The following is a 22,162-nucleotide window of genomic DNA, read 5'->3' on the forward strand; positions in this document are numbered from 1 at the left end:
TGAACATTCCTGAGGCTAACATCTTGCTCCCCGAAAGTGCAACTTAACCTTTGAAGTTTAGGAAGGCCTTTCCCTGCAATCACACACCTGTGGCGATGGCTCTTACTCAAGTTGGAAATCACATTTCCTTCAGAAGAGCTGACAAATACAGTAACATTTTCAGGTCTGGGAAAAATGTGATCGTACTAAGCAGTAATAGCGGAAATTCGTGACTCGATAAGTGAGGTATTTTTTAATATAAATTTAATACGATGAGAATCGGGACTTTGAATTTTTGACGTGCTAAAAGGGAAAACGTGTTAATCAGGAACGCACTAATGAGGTTTAACTGTATAGGAATAATTTATAAAGCACAGTCAGTAACAGTGTTATATTAAATCACAAGAAACACACACATTGGAAACCATAGTTCACGAACAATAGTCACGGAACTGGTATCATATTATTATTTAAATGTATCTGTGAGACGGTGCTGTAATTTTACTATGCATTTGCTCAAGGTCAAACAAACTTCATGGAAAGAACATCGTTTAAATGGTCTAACACCGTGGTTAGCCGGTTCGAGTCCCGTTGGTCAAAAAAATTATCGCCATCAGCATGTTGGCCAGCAGGGTAGGGGAGGTGGTGGTATACAATTTCTAATCATTAGATTGCATGCTAAAAGCATGGATCAAATTCTTCTTTCAGGTCAGTAATTTTGTCAGCCGAGTTCATTGAAAAATATGCTACGATATAACGCCAAGCCAAGCAGCAATTGATCAAACGTAGTTTTTAGTTCTCTAGACTTAGTGACCCGTGGTCCAAAGTAGGCCAAAATCGGAAGGAGGAGAAAATGCACATCCGATACAAAAGCACACAACATGATGGCGAAATCATCCTGTGTTATTTGGTCCCCGGTATATGTAGTAAGTGTTTGTATGGTAAATCTTGTACAATTATACCGCATAAATTACCATTAGGCCTACTCGAATTTAAAGGTTATGTTGCTCTCGAGAATATGGTTTCGAATGCATTATATTCAATTCTGTCCGTCACTAATCGCAATCCACAAAATTAATTTTTTTAAATATCAAAACTCAAGAAATTTTGTTTTATTCGTGACCTTGAGTTCAGCTGCCAAGTGACTTGAGACACTCGTTGTACAAGCCAGCAGGTTGCAAGTGGAAATGATACAAATTTCTTTAAATGTTAGGCTGTGCATATAAAATGTCATTTTGTATAAGGATATTTTAATTTAAAAAAAAAAATCCCCGTTCTATATTCGGGCCAATATGGTAAGGTCTTTAGGTATGTAAGATGCAGCATCTGTTCAGGTTACGAGAATATCTGTCTTCGATCTGTATATATAAAAGAGAGTTTTGCCTGTACATTGCTCAGAATTTAAAAAGAATGTTATTTTTGTATCGGTCTTGTCCACAGTAACATGAAAATGCACTTTTTAATTTTCCGTCATCTCTGTATGTATGTATGTATGTATGCATGTATGTATGTATGTATGTATGTATGTATGTACAGGCATCACGAGAAAATGGCTGAAGGGAATTTAATGACAGTTGGTATATAGTCGGGAATGAGGCACAACATCCTAGCTTATAAATAATTTTATTCATGCTGAATGAAATGGTAGTTTAGGGGAAGGCCTATAATTTAACTGTCAAATATTTATTAGTAGTCCTATCAATAAATACTACATAAGTAAAGTTATATAGAATTAAATTTCCTGTCATTTATGTCTAATACATTTTTACCATACTGGCTATGATAACAAAGATGTTCACAAATTTAGTTTTTTGTTGCTAAGTCCATATCAACACCGAACCGATGAGAAAATGGGAACAGAATTTAATGCAAATTGGTATGTAAAGTAATAAGATACTACAGTCTAGGCTATACATTTTTATTCACACTGGATGAAGTGGTGGTTTAGGGGGGGTGTCTAAAATTTAATTTTTTAAATCCTAGTACAGATATTATTTCTCCTATTGAAAGGTATCACATAAAAGTTACAGAGAATACAAGTTCTAGTCATTTATGTCTTAAACATTTTTACCGTACTGGCTATGATAATAGATTTCATGAATTTAGACTATTGTTATTTGGTCTATGTCAATGCCGAGCATTGTTAACATGGAAATATTGTTTAATCATGTTAACTGGCTTTGGTTTTTGTCATTTCTTAAGGTGTAAAACCGCGTGGTCATCGGTCCATCTCAACAAAGAAAATTTTGGAAATGATTATTAAAAAATGAGAAGAAATTGTAACGGAATGATCACTTGAAGAATACAAGAGATATTGACATTACATTGACCATTCTTGTGATGTGATTTGTCTCTTCTGCTGCCACTCATCTCCTATAGACGGGATTACTGCTGCTTTCCGAGTAAAACTGCATGCCCGAATATTGGCAGAAAGAAGCTGGGGAGTTAGATAACTTTGCACATTCTATATACTTGTCCTGTCGATGACAGGTACTACAGCTAGTAATCCTGTATAAATCCTGATGGTGCCAGAAGATTGAGTGCATTATTGAAAACTGTAGCACTAGGGAACATGCATGATCCACGGTTTTAATTTAATGTTCTAATGTGATTCAACATTTGATACAGAATTCAAAACTGTTGTCACAGTGTAGAAATAATAATTGCAAACATAATAAAAATCCAAATTAAAGTACGAAAATGTCACATGCTGCAAGTCCGCAATCTCATTGGTCTGACGTCATCGTTCAGGTTGACTGTATTAGCCGACGAAATAACACACAGTGTGCTGTGAGAAACAAGATACACTTCATGTATTTCTACTTTATGTTAGTGTCTGGTATAGTTAAATTTGATGTCTTTACATTGTGTAATACCAGGCGAGTTGGTTGTGTGATTAGGGGCGCGCAGCTGTGAGCTTGCATCCGGTAGATGCATAGTTCAACATAGGAACTTTCGTCGCTGGCATCTTTCCACAAATAGTCATCCTCACTACCGTCCACTGAATTTTGAAATTCCACATTTATTAAAGCTTTTGGACACTAGATCGTTGGGAATGCGCGCCCATGCAGTCTTGATCCAGCTGCATATTAGTCCCACTTCAGGCCTCTTCACTCGTCCAATTGGTGTTAATGCGTGATCACCATCAGACATCCATTCGGTGTACAACTGTTTCATTGCAGTTTGAAAGGCCGGTTCACGCACTCATCCAACGGCTGTAGAATAGAAGTGAGTCCTTCTCTGTGGATTGATGGTAGAGTGTCGGCCTCCGGATCCCAGGATAGGGGGTCCAACCCCGGCAGAGATAGTCGGATTTTTGAAGTTATTATTATTACAAGATATTGAAGGGCGGAAAAAAAGACCATTCGACACTTCATATCGTACGATGTCGGCATGTAAAAGATCTCTGGTGACACATTTGGTGTTTACCCGACAAAATTCATTAAATCTCAGCCATAGATGCCCAAGAGAGTTTCGGTTACACAGTGTGCCATCTAGTAGGCTTAGATTAAAACAGAACGTCAAGATTGACGAGCGGACAGCCAGATGGTGTGTTGTTATTTGAGTCATCAGTCCATAGACTGGTTTGATGCAGCTCTCCATGCCACTCTATCCTGCGCTAACCTTTTCATTTCTACGTAACTATTGCATCCTACATCTGCTCTAATCTGCTTGTCATATTCATACCTTGGTCTACCCCTACCGTTCTTACCACCTACACTTCCTTCAAAAACCAACTGAACAAGTCCTGGGTGTCTTAAGATGTGTCCTATCATTCTATCTCTTCTTTTCGTCAAATTTAGCCAAATCGATCTCCTCTCACCAATTCGATTCAGTATCTCTTCATTCGTGATTCGATCTATCCATCTCACCTTCAGCATTCTTTTGTAACACCACATTTCAAAAGCTTCTATTCTCTTTCTTTCTGAGCTAGTTATCGTCCATGTTTCACTTCCATACAATGCCACGCTCCACACGAAAGTCTTCAAAAACATCTTTCTAATTCCGATATCAATGTTTGAAGTGAGCAAATTTCTTTTCTTAAGAAAGCTCTTCCTTGCTTGTGCTAGTCTGCATTTTATGTCCTCCTTACTTCTGCCATCGTTAGTTATTTTACTGCCCAAGTAACAATATTCACCTACTTCCTTTAAGACTTCATTTCCTAATCTAATATTTCCTGCATCACTTGCCTTCGTTCGACTGCACTCCATTACTTCTGTTTTGGATTTATTTATTTTCATCTTGTACTCCTTACCCAAGACTTCATCCATACCATTCAGCAACTTCTCGAGATCTTCTGCAGTCTCAGATAAAATAACAATATCATCGGCAAATCTCAAGGTTTTGATTTCCTCTCCTTGGACTCTGATTCCATTTCCAAATTTCTCTTTGATTTCCTTTACTGCCTGTTCTATGTAAACATTGAAAAGGAGAGGGGACAAACTGCAGCCTTGCCTCACTCCTTTCTGGATTGCTGCTTCTTTTTCAAAGCCCTCGATTCTTATCACTGCAGACTGATTTTTATACAGATTGTAGATAATTCTTCGTTCTCGGTATCTGATCCCTATCATCTTGAGAATCATAAATAGCTTGGTCCAATCAACATTATCGAATGCCTTTTCTAGATCTACGAATGCCATGTACGTGTGCTTGTCCTTCTTGATTCGATCCTCTAAGATCAGACGTAAAGTCAGTATTGCTTCACGTGTGCCTACATTTCTTCTGAAGCCAAATTGATCTTCTCCCAACTCAGCTTCTACTTGTTTTTCAATTCTTCTGTAAATAATGCGTGTCAAAATTTTGCAGGCATGAGATACTAAACTAATGGTGCGGTAGTAGAACAACATTCTTCCGAAAATCGGATGGGACTTCTCCTGTCTCATACATCTTGCACACTAAATGAAATAACCTTGACATGCTGGGTTCTCCTAAGGCTGTCAGTAATTCAGAGGGAATGTCATCAATTCCAGGTGTCTTGTTTCTATTGAGGTCACTCACAGCTCTGTCAAACTCTGACCTCAAAATTGGGTCTCCCATTTCATCAGCATCAACAGCCTCTTCATGTTCCAGAACCAAATTATTTACATCTTTACCTTGATACAACTGTTGGATATGCTCCTGCCATCTTTCTGCTTTGTCTTCTTTCCCTAGAAGTGGCTTTCCATCTGAGCTCTTAATATTCATACACCTACATTTCCTTTCTCCAAAGGTTTCCTTGATTTTCCTGTATGCAGCATCTACCTTACCCAGGACCATACAGCCTTCGACATCCTTGCACTTCTCCTTCAGCCATTCTTCCTTAGCTACCTTGCACTTTCTATCCACTTTATTCTTTAATCGCCTGTATTCTTTTCTGCCCTCTTTATTTCTAGCATTCTTGTATTTTCGTCGTTCATCAATCAGGTCTAGTATCTCCTGAGTTATCCACTGATTCTTAGTTGATCTTTTCTTCCTTCCTAACTGTCACCGGTTGGTGGGACGGAGAATTGGAACTACAGTGTGTTTAGAAATATAAATTTTAAAGTTTTTGTGTAACTGAAATATGTTTGTAAATTTTTTTAAAGTATGGAGACATCAAGAAACATTGAACTGTATGAACATTGCAACATGCAGAAGTGTTTTGAAGTGATTTTTTTTAAATGTAGTTTTTATGTAATCTGATGTAAAATTTGTAAGGTGATTTATTTTGGAGCATCCTGTACCTGTACTGCAAGTTTGGTTTCCTATGATGAAATTTTGGGTGTTGTAATCGTAATGTTCCAGAACTTGTGCAATTGCTAACGATGTTAAAATTACCATATATGGTAACGAGATTTCCTATTGGCAAAAAGGTCCAGGAATCTAGGGTAAGTTTGATCTTATTGGCTAATTGTAATTGGGCCATTTCCGGCCTTGTGGCTGGCTTCGGAAAATGATGCGTGTGCTCGGCGTCTTTTCCATCCGACCGCCCAAGCGAGCGTTCGCGCTCGAGGGCTGCTGCCCTCGGGAACTCCTGCCTTTCCGAAGTAAGTGTTATTTCAGTGTTTTTGCAATGTTATTATCAATGTTTTCCGGTTTCGTTTCATTTAGTTTAATTCCTTTTGTGTTTCATTATTTCTTCGCTTAATGTCATTTAAAAGTTTAATTTGATGTGTCCGAGTTTACCCTAGGTTCCAATTGCCGTACTTTTAATTCTTTCATCCATTAAATACTTTCGCTTTAACCTATACCTTTAATGTAGCCTCACCTTCATTGTTAAATCTACCTTTATGTTAAGTAACTTAAGTATGTCTTGTTCCGTGTCGTGGAACTGTATTATGCAAAACTTTCTTGTCATTTCTAATATAGTTGAGCTAGAGGGTGTTTCTTATAAGTCTTTTCTCCCCCATAACGTCATACGTTTCCATGGACCTCAGTAGGGCTTCCCAACACGTTCCACATCCTGTCTTAGTTGTCATTTTTCGGCCTGTAAGTGTTCCCTGTATTTGGTTTATATGAATTCTCCACTACTGCGCCATTTTCCTATCTCATTATTATTATTATGTTATTTACTATTTCTATTATTATTTTTATTTATGTACGCTCGAAACTAGCGGTTACACTAACATTTCTTTAGCAGCCCTACTGACTTCATTCTTCATGACTCTCCACTCTTCCTCTATAGTGTTTCCTTCAGCCTTTTCATTTAGTCCTTGTGCAACATGTTCCTTGAAACAATCCCTCACACTCTTTTCTTTCAACTTGTCTAGATCCCATCTTTTTGCATTCTTTCCTTTCTTCAATTTCTTCAACTTCAGATGGCATTTCATGACCAACAAGTTATGGTCAGAGTCCACGTCTGCTCCTGGGAAAGTTTTGCAATCCAACACCTGGTTTCTGAATCTCTGCCTAATCATAATGAAGTCTATTTGATACCTTCCGGTGTCTCCAGGTCTCGTCCACGTATACAGTCGTCGTTTGTGGTGTTTGAACCAGGTATTGGCAAGGACTAAATTATGATTAGTGCAGAATTCAACCAGCCGACTTCCCCTTTCGTTCCTTTGTCCCAATCCAAATTCTCCTACTGTATTACCTTCTCTTCCTTGGCCTACCACTGCATTCCAGTCTCCCATCACAATTAGATTCTCGTCACCTTTTACATATTGTATTAAATCTTCTATCTCCTCATATATTCTTTCGATTTCTTCATCATCCGCTGAACTAGTAGGCATATAGACTTGCACTATTGAGGTGGGCATTGGTTTGGTGTCTATCTTGACGACAATAATTCTTTCACTATGCTGGTCGTAGTAGCTTACCCGCTGCCCTATTTTCTTATTCATTATTAAACCAACTCCTGCATTTCCCCTGTTTGATTTTGTGTTGATAATTCGGTAGTCGCCTGACCAAAAATCTTGTTCTTCCTGCCAACGTACTTCACTTATACCAACTACATCTAACGTTAGCCTATCCATCTCCCTTTTCAGGTTCTCTAACCTACCACAACGATTCAAACTTCTAACATTCCACGCTCCGACTCGCAGAATGTCAGTATCCATCTTCCTGATGATCGCCCCCTCTCGTGTAGTCCCCACCCGGAGATCCGAATGGGGGACTAGTTTACCTCCGGAATATTTTACCCGGGAGGAAGCCATCATCAGTACATCATTCATACAGAAAGAGCTGCATGTCCTTGGGAGTTAGTTACGGCTGTAGTTTCCCATTGCTTTCAGCCGTGTAGCAGTATCAACACAGCTAAGCCATGTTGAGTATTATTACAAGGCCGTATCAGTCAATCATCTAGACTGCCGCCCTTGCAACTATCGAAAGGCTGCTACCCCCCTTTCGATGAACCATTCGTTAGTCTGGTCTCTCAACAGATACCCATCCGATATGGTTGCACCTGCGGCTCGGCTATCTGCATCATTGGGACACGCAAGCCTCCCCACCGCGGCAAGGTCACATGGTTCGCAGAGGAGGAGCCAGATGGTATCAAATTGAAATGTCTGCACACGATAGCTGAGGCCATACGATGATGATGATGATGACGATTATTATTATTATTATTAATATTATTATCATCATCATCATCATCATCATCATTTTGACATAGTTGAGAAAAACAGTTATTTTAGTATGCAACCATTAAGCTGGATATCTCAAGGTAGTTGCCTGAGGTGACAAGCTACAAACAAAAAATATTTTAAGTTATGTGGAGAGGATGTGACTGGACGATTTAAGCAGTGACAGTTTGAAATATTTTCAGTTAAAGCAAGCCTTAGTCGTTTCTCCAAGAAGAATTGGTAAACAATTATAAATTTGAATTTGAAGAGGGTATATAAAGGCGTGTGAACAAGGAAGTGAACATGCTGTCTTCATTTGAGCATGTTAGTCAAAGGCACTGTTCTTGATATTGCTGGTGGTTGAGCTAGATGTCCTGAACACTGTTCTTAATATTTTGTCTGTCGTAATGTGTTCAAATTTATTTTGGCATTCTTCGTTACTTAACACTTTCCAGCTAGAGAATAAAGTAGGCCTAAGTGTAAACAAAACAAGGTGACTTTACTGCTTCACACTTCTTTAAGTGTTCATCCACCCAATAAATAGTCCATTTCTAAATTAAAAAATAAGAGTTGTTTCTGAAAGTTTGAAGTTTAAAGTACCGGTATAAAGTATTGAATGTGAAAGTGTTTTATCGATTGAAAATTATATTATTGTTCTAAGCTTCTGGTCAATAACTTAAATATCCCATATCTGCTTATGGAAATCTATATTTATCTGGTATCAGTAGCTGTCAGCCATGAGGGAAGTCACGGTCGCGATTGCATGGCCTTGAGTCAGTTCGCTTTAATGGCTGGTGTTGTAAAGCATAAGTGAGGGAAACCTCTGAAAAGTGGAGAGAAGACTTTTGTCTTAAACGTATGTTATAAGTTTATGGAAACATATCCCGACAGTTCAGTTGACGATATTATGAAATTAACATCCAAGTTCACCGATGTGTCTGTTTCGAGTGTTTACAGAACATGGAAAGAATTTTCTAGTACCGGCTGTGTTACCACACCGGGTAAAAAGAGGCCACATGTTAGAAGTGTTTTGGATGTGGAGTGCGATGAATTTGTTCGTTCTGCTATACAGAGGAAAGTGCACATATTTTCTAAAAGTAATCAACCCTCTGCGATTAACAATATTTTCGGCTGTAAATTCTGATTCTGAACTCCCAGATTTTAAAAAAATCTTCCCTTCGCATGCTATTGAAAGAAATAGGTTTCGAGTTCATCAGTAGAAATTGAAAAAGTGTTCTTATATTGTGGTGTAGCCTAAGCGTTACCTCCGCAAGATAAGAATTTAGAAAACGGGCAGAAATTTGACTATTTGGACGAGACGTGGGTTAACAAAGGGCACGCAACAACAAAGGCATGACGAGATATTATCGTAAAATTGAAGAAGCAGGCATTTCTTTTGGGTTTAAACAGGGCTAAAAATCCAATAGGGAAGGGTAAGTGAATAATAGTGTTACACATTGGAAGTGATGACGGTTTTGTGGAGGGTGGTGATCTTGTGTTTGAGTCTAAAAACAGAGACTATCACAATTAAATGACTGGTGACATATTTAAATTGTGATTTGAAAGAATATTACCAATATATTATGTTAGACAACGCTCCTTATAACAGTGTGAAGTTTTTCCCAAATAAATCCTGGAAGAAAGCTGAAGTAATTTCCTGGCTGACAAGTAAAAACATAATATGCGCCGAAGGACGTGTTAAAATTGAATTGCTGGAATTGGCAAAGACTTGCAGGCCTTGGTTTGAGAAATACGAAAGAGATGACATAGCTGAACAAGCTGGCCACACTGTATTCAGAAACAGTCCCCGTACCAGTGTGAATTAAACCTGATAGAGATGGTGTGGAGCCAGGTCGAACGTTATGTTGCAAGCCTTAACACCGCTTTAAAACTTTGTAACGTGCGTAAACATCTTGTCACAGCTGTTCAATGGCATTCCTATGTTCAGCATGTGGTACGCGAAGAGAAAAAGATGTGGGACCTGGAAAGTGCTATAGATACTGTAGTTGAAAAAATTGTTATCAATTTAAGAGAGGATTCTAGTGGTGCAAGTGACAGCGAATCGTCTGATCTACAGATTGAGCCTCCTTCAAGTTCGGATTAATGAAATTATGAAATGTCACGTAAGTAGGCATACTTCTTAATTTTCATGGCAAGTATACTTTATAGCAATGATTTTTTCCTTTTTGTTACTGTATCTTAAATATGTTCATATGTCTACATCCGTCAATTTTCATGTAGGTTCATATTGACGTAAAGAGCTGGCAGCGAGACACGTGGACACGCGGAGTGATACAAAATATTTGTTTAAAAAAACCAAACCCCATGGCACTCCAGCCCTTGAAGGGCCTTGGCCTACCAAGCGACCGCTGCTCAGCCTGAAGGCCTGCAGATTACGAGGTGTGTGTGGTCAGCACGACGAATCCTCTCGGCTGTTATTCTTGGTTTTTGAGACCGAAAATATTTGTTTAGGTCTACTTTATTCTTTTGTTGGGAATAGTTTAGGTCAGCCTTCATGTGTTACTAGGTCAAGACTGACTGGATATTGCTTATGAGGTCCTTATCTTGACAAGGAAATAGAAAATTACGAGTCCGCCCTAGGATCAACTAGAACTGAGAATATAGATGTTGTTGCAAGACACTTGAACCAAGGACAACAATGGTACATCAGGAACTTGTGCTTGAATAATTCCCATCCCCGAATTTTAGGCAGGGAGATTTTGAAAAAAGATTCTTTTTAATAGTATAGCTTTGTTAAATATTTATATTGAAAACTGCAAATACAGGGAGTATAGTTTAAGACTTAACACCTCTGTTCACAGGCCACGGGAATTCCTGAGCGAGTGTCATATGAATTGTGTCAACCCTGGCGTGATAAAAAGTGTTGAAAGCTGAGGCAGCAGATGCTTAGCTCTGTCGCTTAGTTCGCTAGTAACGATTGGACTTTTAAGGTGTGTTGTAAGGTTATTATCACAATGGTTAAGTACACTACAGCACAGAGGATATTTTTGATCGAGTGTTATTTGCACAAGAAGAAACCTGTTAAAAGGTGCCTTTGAAAATTCCGTAGACCGTTTCCCAGTTCTGCAGTACTATGTTACGGGATTTTTACTTTGTCTTGACGGTTGGTTCGAGGTCCACTCATACATGATTACAGTTGAAGAGCTATCTGATGGTAGTATGCCGACCCCAATCTATAAAATAAAGAATAACTACGACATGATTCGTCACATTGGCCATGCATCACGTAATCTGGGGGCCTTCGGGCTGAGCAGCAGTCGCTTGGTAGGCCAAGGCCCATTAGGGCTGTAGTGCCATGGGGTTTTAAAAAAATTAATAATGTCCATGGTGGCATTGTGGATTCAAACTTTCTTTTTATGAGTGACAAAGTTTATTCTTTCAGTTGAGTGGATATGTCATTTCACAGAACAGTAGAATCTGGGTTACAGAGAAACCGCATATTTTACAGTTGAGGCCTCTGCACGATGTGAAAGTGGGTGTATGGTGCGCTATTAGTGCCCGAAAAATTGTTGGTCCGATATTAACTTTTGACAGTTATATTCACAACATTCTCGAACCAGTTTTTGCTGAATAAACTGAAGAAGAAAACAGGGTACGGCTATCTCTATCAGGATGGCGCAACGGCCCATATGGCGCATTATTCTCTGCAACGGTTTCAGGAAATGTTCGATGAGGATCAGATCATCAATGAAAGTCTATGTCCCCCTTGTTTGCTTGATTTAAGCACATGCTACTTTTATTTATGGGGTAGTCTGAAAGGAAAAGTTTACAGGAATAATTCTTGAACTACAGAAGAATTAAAAATCAAAATTAGGGACAATGTGAATTCCATTAGTATCCATGAACTGCAAAGTGTGTTTCAAAATCTCATTACAAGTTGTGAAGCTTGCATCGCAGCTCAAGGAGATCTTTTTCAACATTTTCTGTAAATATTGGTGAGTTCAGTTTCGTTCAATAGTATATTTATTTATTTATTTATCTTGAGCATGTATATTGCTGGTGAGTCCAGTTTCATTTAGTTTCCATAGGTGTAATCATGCCGCTTCTTTGAGGCGACTAAGTTTGTTTTCCATTGCGGGCACTGCACTCTCTTTCCTTGCTTCTTTGCGCTCCTGTGCCTTGGTACTCCGCTATGCAGTCTTAAAATATACTCCCTGTACTACACTACAATAAATTATAGAATCATCCTGTCATAACTTCTCATATATAGTCCAGTGACATTCCAAAATATACTGGTGTCTGGTCTGCATTACCAATTTGTAAGATTAAATATGCATTTCTTGGTGCAAACTGATAACAGATCTATGGATATTCAGAATCTTTTCTTCATAATTGGCAGAGAGACTGTGTGCAGTGCTAGTTTTCCTATGAAAACTGAGTTAAAAAACATGTGTGAGCCATCGATATCTGGCCTTACATCCCCTAATTTTTAACTCTTGTACTGTTGCTTTAGCATTCAATGGACACTTTTCACTCGTGACTGTACTGCCAAACTATCTCTTTTCAGTTACATATTCTCACGTCCTGTTTTTTTTTTTTAAATTTCGCCTTTTGTCTGCAAAATGTTCGATGACTACTGTTTGGCTATTGAAGGTGAGCTTTCCTCCAATCATAAATGCTACTCTTGTCCACATCGGTCTTTCCTTCCTGCAACGTGATAACCAGTTTTCTCTGCCTGTTCAATAATGTGGAGTTTTTTCTTCTTTCTTCAGAGGATAACGTTTCACTCTCCTGTTCACTGTCTTTGTGAAGAGTTCTCTTCCTGGTAGTACTGTACATTGCTCTCTCAGTAGTTCTTCATTCTGTCTTTGTTCCTTTTCAACATTATGGCAAGTTATTTCTCCTTTACACTTCTTCTGGATCCATTTCGGGCTGCTACCAAGTATGAAATTGGATTGCAGAAATCACTTACATTTTATTTTACTTTGCTTAGTGGATGATCATAACAGAGCACACTACAACATTCATGCAGTGGAAAGCACTGCAAAGTTGCTAAAATATCCACAGAGCCAGTCGACTACGAACTGAAGGTTGAGGGGCGATTGTAGAAATGCTGTTTAGAAAATGTTTACGGTTAAACAGTGTCTGAGTATGGCTGCCACATTGCAAAGATATTATTTATCATTTAGATGCTGTCTAAAGTCGATGTTGAAGAGGTCATGGTTAAACACTGCTGAGGATACAGTTTAATCTCATATTTTAGGAATGAACCATGATCAGAGGTTATGTACCATGAAACATATACTTCGTATTATCAAGTTGAGAGGATTCCAGGAAGGAAGTTTAGTCCAGTGGCCTCCTGTGGGTTGTCGGCTGTGAAATCGCAGCAGTTCATTTGGAATGTATGGGGAGGTGAAGTTTAAAATATAATTTCACCTTTCAAGAGATAGGCCTAATATAAAGGACTTATTTCTTGAGCATGACTCAAGGGACAGTCTGGTAACTCTCAGCTTGATTACAATTCTTGGCACCCAATGAATATATTTTTATTTTGATAATTACACTGGAATAATAAGTCACATCAGACTGTATCCATATCAGAATAACTTGTCCTGCTTGTCAGAGGGCTGTCACATACATCAGCTGGAAGCGATTCTGTTATGTTATATTTACTGCCAAGTAAGCACACATAATAGTACAGAGTGAGTTGGCTGTGCAGTTAGGGGTGCACAGCTGTAAGCTTGCATCCGGGAGATGGTGGGTCGAACCCCACTGTCGGCAGCCCCTGGTGATTTTTTTCCGTGGTTTCCCTTTTTCACACAAAATGCTGGGTCTGTACCCTAATTAAAGCTACGGCCGCTTCCTTTCCATTCCTAGGCCTTTCCTATCCCATCACCGCCATAAGACCCCTCTGTGTCGGTGAAACGTAAAGCTAATTCTAAAATAAAGTCCACATAATAGTGGCACCACAAAGTAGGTTGCGTGTGGTATTGTTTTCTGTGCATACGCGCCTCACTAATTCAGAAAAAGAGTTTGGCAAGTATGAGATAGGGAAAGGCAAGGACTGGGAAGGAAGAGCCGTGGCCATAGTAACACCTCTAGTATTTGACTGGTGTAAAAATAGGGAAACTATGGAAAACAATCATCAGGGCTGCCGATAATGCTTTTTGAACCTACGATCTCCAGAATGCAAGCTATGGCCCGTACAGCTCATTCCATCACATGGTACTATAATTTCATCTTCCCTTTACCAATGCTAGTTAGATTACGCTCACTAATAACAACACATAATCATATGTGTCTATTTTGGTGTGTTGCTTCACTTTTGATAATATTATAAGATTGCCGGGCAAGTTGGCCGTTTGGTTAGGGGCGCACAGCTGTGAGCTTGCTTCCGGGAGATAGTGGGTTAAAAATTCCACTGTCGGCAGCCCTGAAGATGGTTTCCCGTGGTTTCCCATTTTCACACCAGGCAAATACTGGGGCTGTACCTTAAGGCCACGGCACTTCCTTCCCATTCCTAGGCCTTTCCTGTCCCGTCATCGCCATAAGATCTATCTGTGTCGGTATGACGTAAAGCAAATAGCAGAAAAGAAAACAAATTATGAGATTTAATTTCCACCGAAAGTGATATTCTTATCTTATGCTCGTGTTTTGCGATATTGTGTAATGTGTTGGAAGACAACAGCTGATTAACATTTGGCGTGCACACCGATGAATTTGATTGGTTGCGACAGCAAAGAGTTGCATGGAAGATACTTCTGTGTCCGTTTTTAAACCAGTGTTGAAGCTTAAACGACGTCTAGCTAAACACTGGCTGAACATTGTATATGCAATGGAACATTATGTGTAACTTGAATGTTGTTTAGGTAGATGTTGTCTAAGACTTAAAACTTGTAATAGTTTCTGCAATTGACCGTGAGTGTTGTAATAGACCTGAAGGGAGAGCCGTGAACTAAGAGATTTGTGTTAAAATATTTCTTATAATTGAAGGTCACTGTGATGTTTTGAGATGGACCCATGTTTTAACTGAAGTTGGGACTATATTAGGATGTTTTGTCCTTATGGAGGTTTTTACCTCACACATATTTTACAGCATATGGCAGCATATAAGGTCTTCATTTTAAAATGTTTAGGTGGTCTCAGAGGAGGCAAGAATGTTGTCATTGAACCTCACCGGCATGAAGGAGTTTTCATTGCTCGCGGTAAAGAGGATGCTCTTGTTACTCGCAACATGGTGCCTGGTGAGGCAGTGTATGGTGAAAAGAGAATCAGTGTTGAGGTAAGTTATATATAGTGCATTAGCTTGTGGAGTGTGTCATGGTTTATGTTAATCACAGCTCATTGTTGAAGGGGATTTGCTTTATGTATAGCGATGGCTCAACTAGCTGAGGCAGCGTATTTCCATTTTATATATTTGTATGTTTATATGGTATGTTTGTGTACATCTCTGCCAAGATTCTGATTAAATTAGATGATCTTTTCCAATTCATGCTGCAAAAATGTTTGTGCCTGTTGTAAGGAATTAGGTGGGAATTATTTACTTGCAGTTAGTTTTTTTAAATGCTTGTTATTGTGCTGTTAAGCTATCCAGCTAGTTACACTTGCCACTTATTCTGTATATGTACTTGTTGTTAAATATGCAAGGATTAGCAAAATTATTACAAGCTGTTGGCTTGTTTTTACATTTGTCCCAGTTCAGCATTACTTATTCAACTTTATTACTTATATCCTGTGATGATAAACCCACTCTTTTACTCTTCAATTAATATTTTCTTCCCTTGCCTGTTATAACTGGAAGACATATTTCTCATGCCATTAACAAGGGATCTGGGTGACAATCTTTGTACTGGAAATTCATTACCAATAACTAAAAGATGCACATATAACTAGATAATATACATCTTTCATTCTCTTTGAAGCATGTTAGTCCTGCATTATATACCATATTTACCTGTGTCGATTTCACACTCTTAATTTTGAAGTAGAAATTTGGATAATTCTCCCGCTATGATCATGTAAAATTTTTCTATCATTAGCAGTTTGCTATTTATTTTTTGCAAAATGTGCTGTTGTGGAAATGTTTCGATGGCTGTCAACAGTTTGTAGGCGGTAACTGAGAAATGAGAAACAACGCTGCAGTAATGGGATCATTAGGCAAGGTACATCTAGTGCTGATCTATGCAAACATCACCAGTATCCTGGTATTAACAGTGTGGGAGAGATGCACTTGGTCTGTAACATATACCTTTCTCTGCAACATTTCTATGTACTCAAGTGAATAGTGGTTAGCGATGGGCAGAATTGGAGTTTTTTTGGTTTTAGCGATAAATGCAAATTTTTGCTGCAAGTAGCAGGAAGAAATAGTCGAACCTCGGTATCTCGAACCTCGATTACTCAAATTTTCACTACCTCATAGTAACAGAGTTTCCCGGCTGTGTGTCTCCTTCTTCACGTGTATTTATTTCTCTACTACTCAGAATTCAGTTACATGAATTTTTCGACTTCTCAAAGTAAACATTTCCTTCTTTGAAGCAAAATATACTCTAACTCAAATTTTGTGCAACATTAACTGTGCAATACGCATTTATGGTTTGTGAGGAACAGTAAACGAAGTAAGAAAGGGTTACAGTGAAGCTGGGAACTAATATGATGGGATCATAGATAGTAAATTTCATATTAATCTATATTGAAGAGCAATATAGTGTAAAACAAAAGCTAAAGGTTTCCACCTGTTCAATACTGTTTGTTGTAACCTTTAAAAAGTTACATATTTGTTGAAACTAGTTTCGGTCTTACCAGAGACCATCATCAGTCAAAATCAAAGTTGAGGCAAGACATGAATATAGATAAAATGAAGCAAGCATGAAATTCAATGTAAGACAATCATATGTTCTGCGCAAGCTCTCAGCTTCAAATTGGAGGAAAGCTGAGAGCTTACACAGGACATGTGTTTGTGAAGAGTGTGATGTAAAGCTAATAACATTATTATTAAAAATCATTTATGTCGCTAGTATTTTGCTTATTCTTAAAGTTTACGGTGTCTTCTTTTTCTCATTTGAAGTTAGTTCTGGAACAGTGCGATAAATCATCGAGAAAATGGGTGCATCAAATGCACAAACATTTCTTTTCTTCCACACCCCTCCTCTGAGGGAGCAAACGTGTCCACCATCTGGAGGATATGTATCAGTGCCAGGTGGGGCATCTGCTCCTAAGCCAGTGCAGTTCCCTCGTAGGAGGACCCCCGCAGTAAGGTAGGCTATATAGGAAACCTTCCAGGACCTTCTATCTTTCCGAAACGAGGTGATGGACGTTGAGTGTTCTCCATCGTCGGATGGAGACTGAAGCAATGTTTAGGTTAGAATGTGGCTCACTGCACTATGGCACTGTTTCAGTGGAATTGTGATGTTTATGATAGGCACCTTACTAAGCTGCTCCAGCTTACATTGTCATGCTTTGTGCGCGTAAGACAGCTGTGTAGCTTGGCAGGCGAAGTGCTCCTTCTGTTCTCAATGTTGGGGATATGAATCCCCTCCTTGGGAAAGAATTACACTTTTGGCTTGTATAGAAGGACTTCAGTAAGAATGGATTAATATCTCATCAACTGTGTACACAAATAAATGTATAAATATTACTATGCAGCGATGTTAATTATCTGATTGCATGAAATATATCAAAATCAAAAGTATCACTCCCGTTACTCAGGATTTCAAGCTGTATCCTTACCAAATTACAGGTCAATTGGTCCAGTAGTTTTCGACCCTATCCATAACAAACAAAAAGGACACTATTTCATTTTTAGTAATACTATTGATGACCCACATGAACTGATGACAAATGTGTCAACTGAAGACAATATCATCAATTTTTAGTTTTAACCCCTCAGCGTCGCAGCCATTTTAGGAGCTTCCTACCCCGCGGCCGGATGAGATTTCAACTACGCACGACTGAAATACATTGATTCACTTAAAGCATTACTACAAGTATAAGAGTAGCTCGATCTTCACAAAATTTTGAATTCCGTATGATAGAACTACGTACATGCAGATAATGACATAATTATTTCACATTACCTTAGTAATTTAGTTTCATGTGATAGAGTTTGAAGCACTCTTCGAGACAGAAACCCATGTCACACTCATGGCAGCAGTACACCGACGTTGTCTTTTTTGCCGTGTTTTGAACACACGATACAACGTCTCTGAGGTTTGTATTTCTCACGCTAGGATGATAGTTTCATGATAAAATGTCTTTCCTGCAACCTTGGAACTGTATTATCTGATGCGCGCCGGCCTTGAATATTTCGTTCCCCGGCCGAGCAAGCTTATTTTGTAAACAAACCTTCCTCCAGCTGAACCCAATAAGATAGGCCTAACTGCTCAGTGTTTGTCCCTTTGACTTTTCTGGATATTATTAGAGAATTTAGGAATCCGAATTCACTGTTGAAAACTTCCCTTTGACCTGTATAATTATCAATAGTCTCCTACACGAAATTTCCAAGCATTGGTTCGTCCTCAACGTCACTCTCATCATTTACCGCTGCATCCGCCAAAGCCGCATCATTTATTTAATTATCACTGCTGCTAATAGTGTCACTACTACTTCCGACTAATCTTTCATCTGAATTATACAATATTTCAGCACATTACTGTCAGTCAAACCACGGCTGAGCGCAGCGCGTCACATGGACTGCAGCGAGACCGAAAGCAGCAGGACGAAACTGAATGAGGGGAATAACATTCATGGCGAAACAAACCAACTCGATACATATTTCAGATAAAAGGTCGAGACACTGTCTTTCAAGCGAGATATATACCATGAACAACTGGTTCTCGTATCGTATGACAGAAAGCAGCACTAACTGATGTCTACACAGAGCACTCGTGGAGAGTTACGAAAATATTACAAGCCGAGAAATAAAGACAATATAATAAATAATTCGCACTCTCAGTGTAGAAATAGAGCAAAGAACATCACGCGAAAAGACAAACTTCTCAGATCATCATTTTATTACTTGGGAAAGAATGAAGCAAACAGGCTTTAAAAAAGCAGAGATTACTAGTGCTCAGACTTACTTGACAAATATTTACCCTTGCAAAAACAACTACATTTTAACGATCTTCATTATTATTTTACAACACTCCAATATTTCTTCTTGGAAACAAAACAATTTGCAAATCCATAACTCCAAAACTCTTCGCGCTATAGCGTAAATGCGAAACCATGTATGGGTCTATACCACGTATAGAGGTCTGCAGCTACGGAAGAAAAAAGGGTCTATACAAAGTATAGAGGTCGGCGCTGAGGGGTTAATAACCACTCAAGTATGTCACTATTTTGACACTTGTAATGTTAAGACAATATACTTTGTTTCCCCTTTTCTATATTTTTATGGCCCAAACAACGCGTTTTATTTATTATTTATTTTAATTTTTTAGCCAACATTGGACTACTTTAGTCAGGTTTATGGAGGTTCTTCTTCTTTTCATCCTTTTTCTGTTTAATCCTTTCTGAATGTAATTTTCTTTCTGCTTCTGGAATCACTCTTCCTATTCGCTGCCTGTTTATTTTTGTTTGTAGTCTAGTGTGTTTATCTTTCAATATTTTGAGTGTACATTAGAACACTGTACACAGAAGCTATTGGCACCGCATGTCAAATTTCGAGAAACATCATTTAGAATCAAATTTTAACATGTGAAGAATTTTTACAAGAAAGTGATGGGCATTTTTATGGAAAAATATTGTGTATTGTTTTTATTGTATTTTCAAACATTTCATAAACATGGGTTCATACATTTTAAATTATTAGACAGTAATGATGATGTATCTTAATCAGTTACGAGACACTATGGCTGAAGAAGTCTTAAATTAATCAAAACATGTACCAAAGAATGTATAATATATTTTAATATTGAATGTGTTCTCACTTGTAAAGTGAAGTGTATTGATTGGGTGGACCATTAAACATAATACTAGTTCTTAACCCATGAGAGGTCACAAATGGAGTTTTCATCTGGGCTCTAAATAATTACGAATGTGTAATGTCATAGGACTGTGCTTACGGGCTGTCCCTTTCAAATACCTTTCCGTCAAACTGTTGGCTAGTGGTGGGGGGAGTTTTAGTCCGGCAACAATCACGTTGTTGGTGTGAACACGCTTTTCGTAAACACCTGGAGCATTCCTCCCTGTGCGACTCCGTGCGTTTCTCAGCAAGCTGCAGTTTTCATCCTGTTATGTTAACGGAAATTACGCAAACGTTTATGCTCACTATGTAAATATTTCAGTACTCTAGTGCTTTCTGATATTCTGCATTGACATGGAAGAAGAAAATTTGTAGACTGTTGGACAGTGTAGAATGTGAGGAGTGGCAAGAACTGCTAAATGCAAATAGGAAAGTTCCATTTCGAATACAGTTATTCGCTAACGAGACAGAAGAGACACGATGATAATGCCAGATGTGTTGGAAGACAATTCCCATTCCAAATTTATGTTGCTGAATTATAGGAACTAGGTAAACTAGATGAAGAACCAACCTGTATGGTACTGGAAGACATGGGAAAACATACTGGAACATTCACACACCACCTAAAAATGTTAGGACTCCTTCTCACAATAAAATACAAACCCATTTACCTCAAGTGCGGAGACAAGCTGTTGAAGCATGCTCTCCACTAGATGTGTGGAAACTTTTTCACTGACGATATGGTGAGTGATATATCCAAGTTTACAAGCATATGGATAGAGAAAAATCAAAGTAATTACTCGCGGGAAAGAGACACTGTGAACACGACGACTGCAGAAATTCAAGCCTTCTTTGTTCTTTTGTATATTTCAGCAATTCTGAAAGGTGAATTTGTAAGATCTTTGGGCATCAGTTGGCACTGGTGTGGAATTATTTCGAAATTGTATGGCTCTCGACCGTTTAAAGTTCTTAGTGCAAGCTCTCACGTATAAGTGACACAGGGTTCCATACTGGTGCATTATTTTACCCGCTTTGAAGAAACTATCATGTTTCCCGTTTCTTGTTTGGTATCAGTGTGCAGACAGCCAGAATCTTTTTGATTTCTTCCCAAGAACCTGTAAGATTGTGGATGATAATTAACTGTCCAAACGGCTTGCTTGAACATTTGAAGGTTTCGTCGACGCAGAATGAAGACCAAGTTGATGAAGCAGATTTTCCTTTATTGCTAGCAATAATAACATTCTGTTTTTAGGGCACCTGTTGTCTTCAAGTAGGAATTTTCCATCATAGTTTATGGCTACGTGCCGGCTCTGCAGTGTAGGGGTAGCGTGCCTGCCTCATACCCGGAGGTCCAGGTTTCGATGACCGGCCAGGTCAAGGAATTTAACTTGTACAGTATCCGAGGGTTGGTTTGAGGTCCACTTAGCCTACACGATTACAACTGAGGAGCTATCTGACGCCCCGGTCTAGAAAGCCAGGAATAATGGCAGAGAGGATTTGTCATGCTGACCACATTACACCTCACAATCTACAGGCCATTTGGGCTGAGCAACGGATCGCTTGGTAGGCCACGGCCCTTCAGGGCTGTTGCGCCATGGGGTTTGGTTTAGTTTATGGCTGTGTGATTTTCCTGTCGTATTACTCTTTCATAATCGATTGGACCTTTTGTAGGTCCCACTCTATTCCGTCGGATGCGATGTAATGTTTGTTTGGCTCTTGTATGTGATGGCAGCGATGTCACAAAGTCATAGCCTAAATTGAAGAGCTTTGGTGTAAATTGTTGAAATTATACACTCTGTTTCCCCTCGCATGTCTTTTTTCATTAACTACACTTTTTCTCATTTCATTCACCTATTCATCCAGAATGCGAACATAACTTGCCTCACCTAAAACTATATTACTTTTTCTTGTTATTTTTCCTTTACATTAAGATATACAGCTTTAAGTCAGTTGAGATTTATTGGTATAGTCCACAATGTACCGATGCCCGTTGTAAATCAACAAAGTCGTACCCTTGATGGTCTTGGTGAACTCCATAGCTGCGTAACAATAGGGTGACAAACTAAATTTTCAAATGGAGGACAACTCTTAATAAAAGAAGGACTTTTCATAAAAATGGAGGACAAATGGAATTTTTAAATACAAAGTTTAGTAACACATACCGTACCTTATATTGTCATGTTGATGAATTGCTGAAATTGTGCTGATATTTATCGACTGCATCCACTTTCGACAGCAA

The 22,162-nt window shown here is 38.7% G+C and overlaps 1 protein-coding gene across 1 annotated transcript in view; it reads left to right on the plus strand.

Annotated features, from left to right (window-relative positions):
- The window catches only part of Fib (rRNA 2'-O-methyltransferase fibrillarin), a 91,915-nt gene that overhangs the window by 13,756 nt on the left and 55,997 nt on the right, over window positions 1-22,162 (plus strand). The window contains exon 3 of the mRNA XM_067151215.2: window positions 15,098-15,243. Coding sequence (XP_067007316.2) covers window positions 15,098-15,243 — 146 coding nt within the window. The remainder of the gene's footprint in view (window positions 1-15,097; window positions 15,244-22,162) is intronic.

Source organism: Anabrus simplex, chromosome 7, assembly GCF_040414725.1.
Source record: "Anabrus simplex isolate iqAnaSimp1 chromosome 7, ASM4041472v1, whole genome shotgun sequence".
Taxonomy (NCBI): Eukaryota; Metazoa; Arthropoda; class Insecta; order Orthoptera; family Tettigoniidae; genus Anabrus; species Anabrus simplex.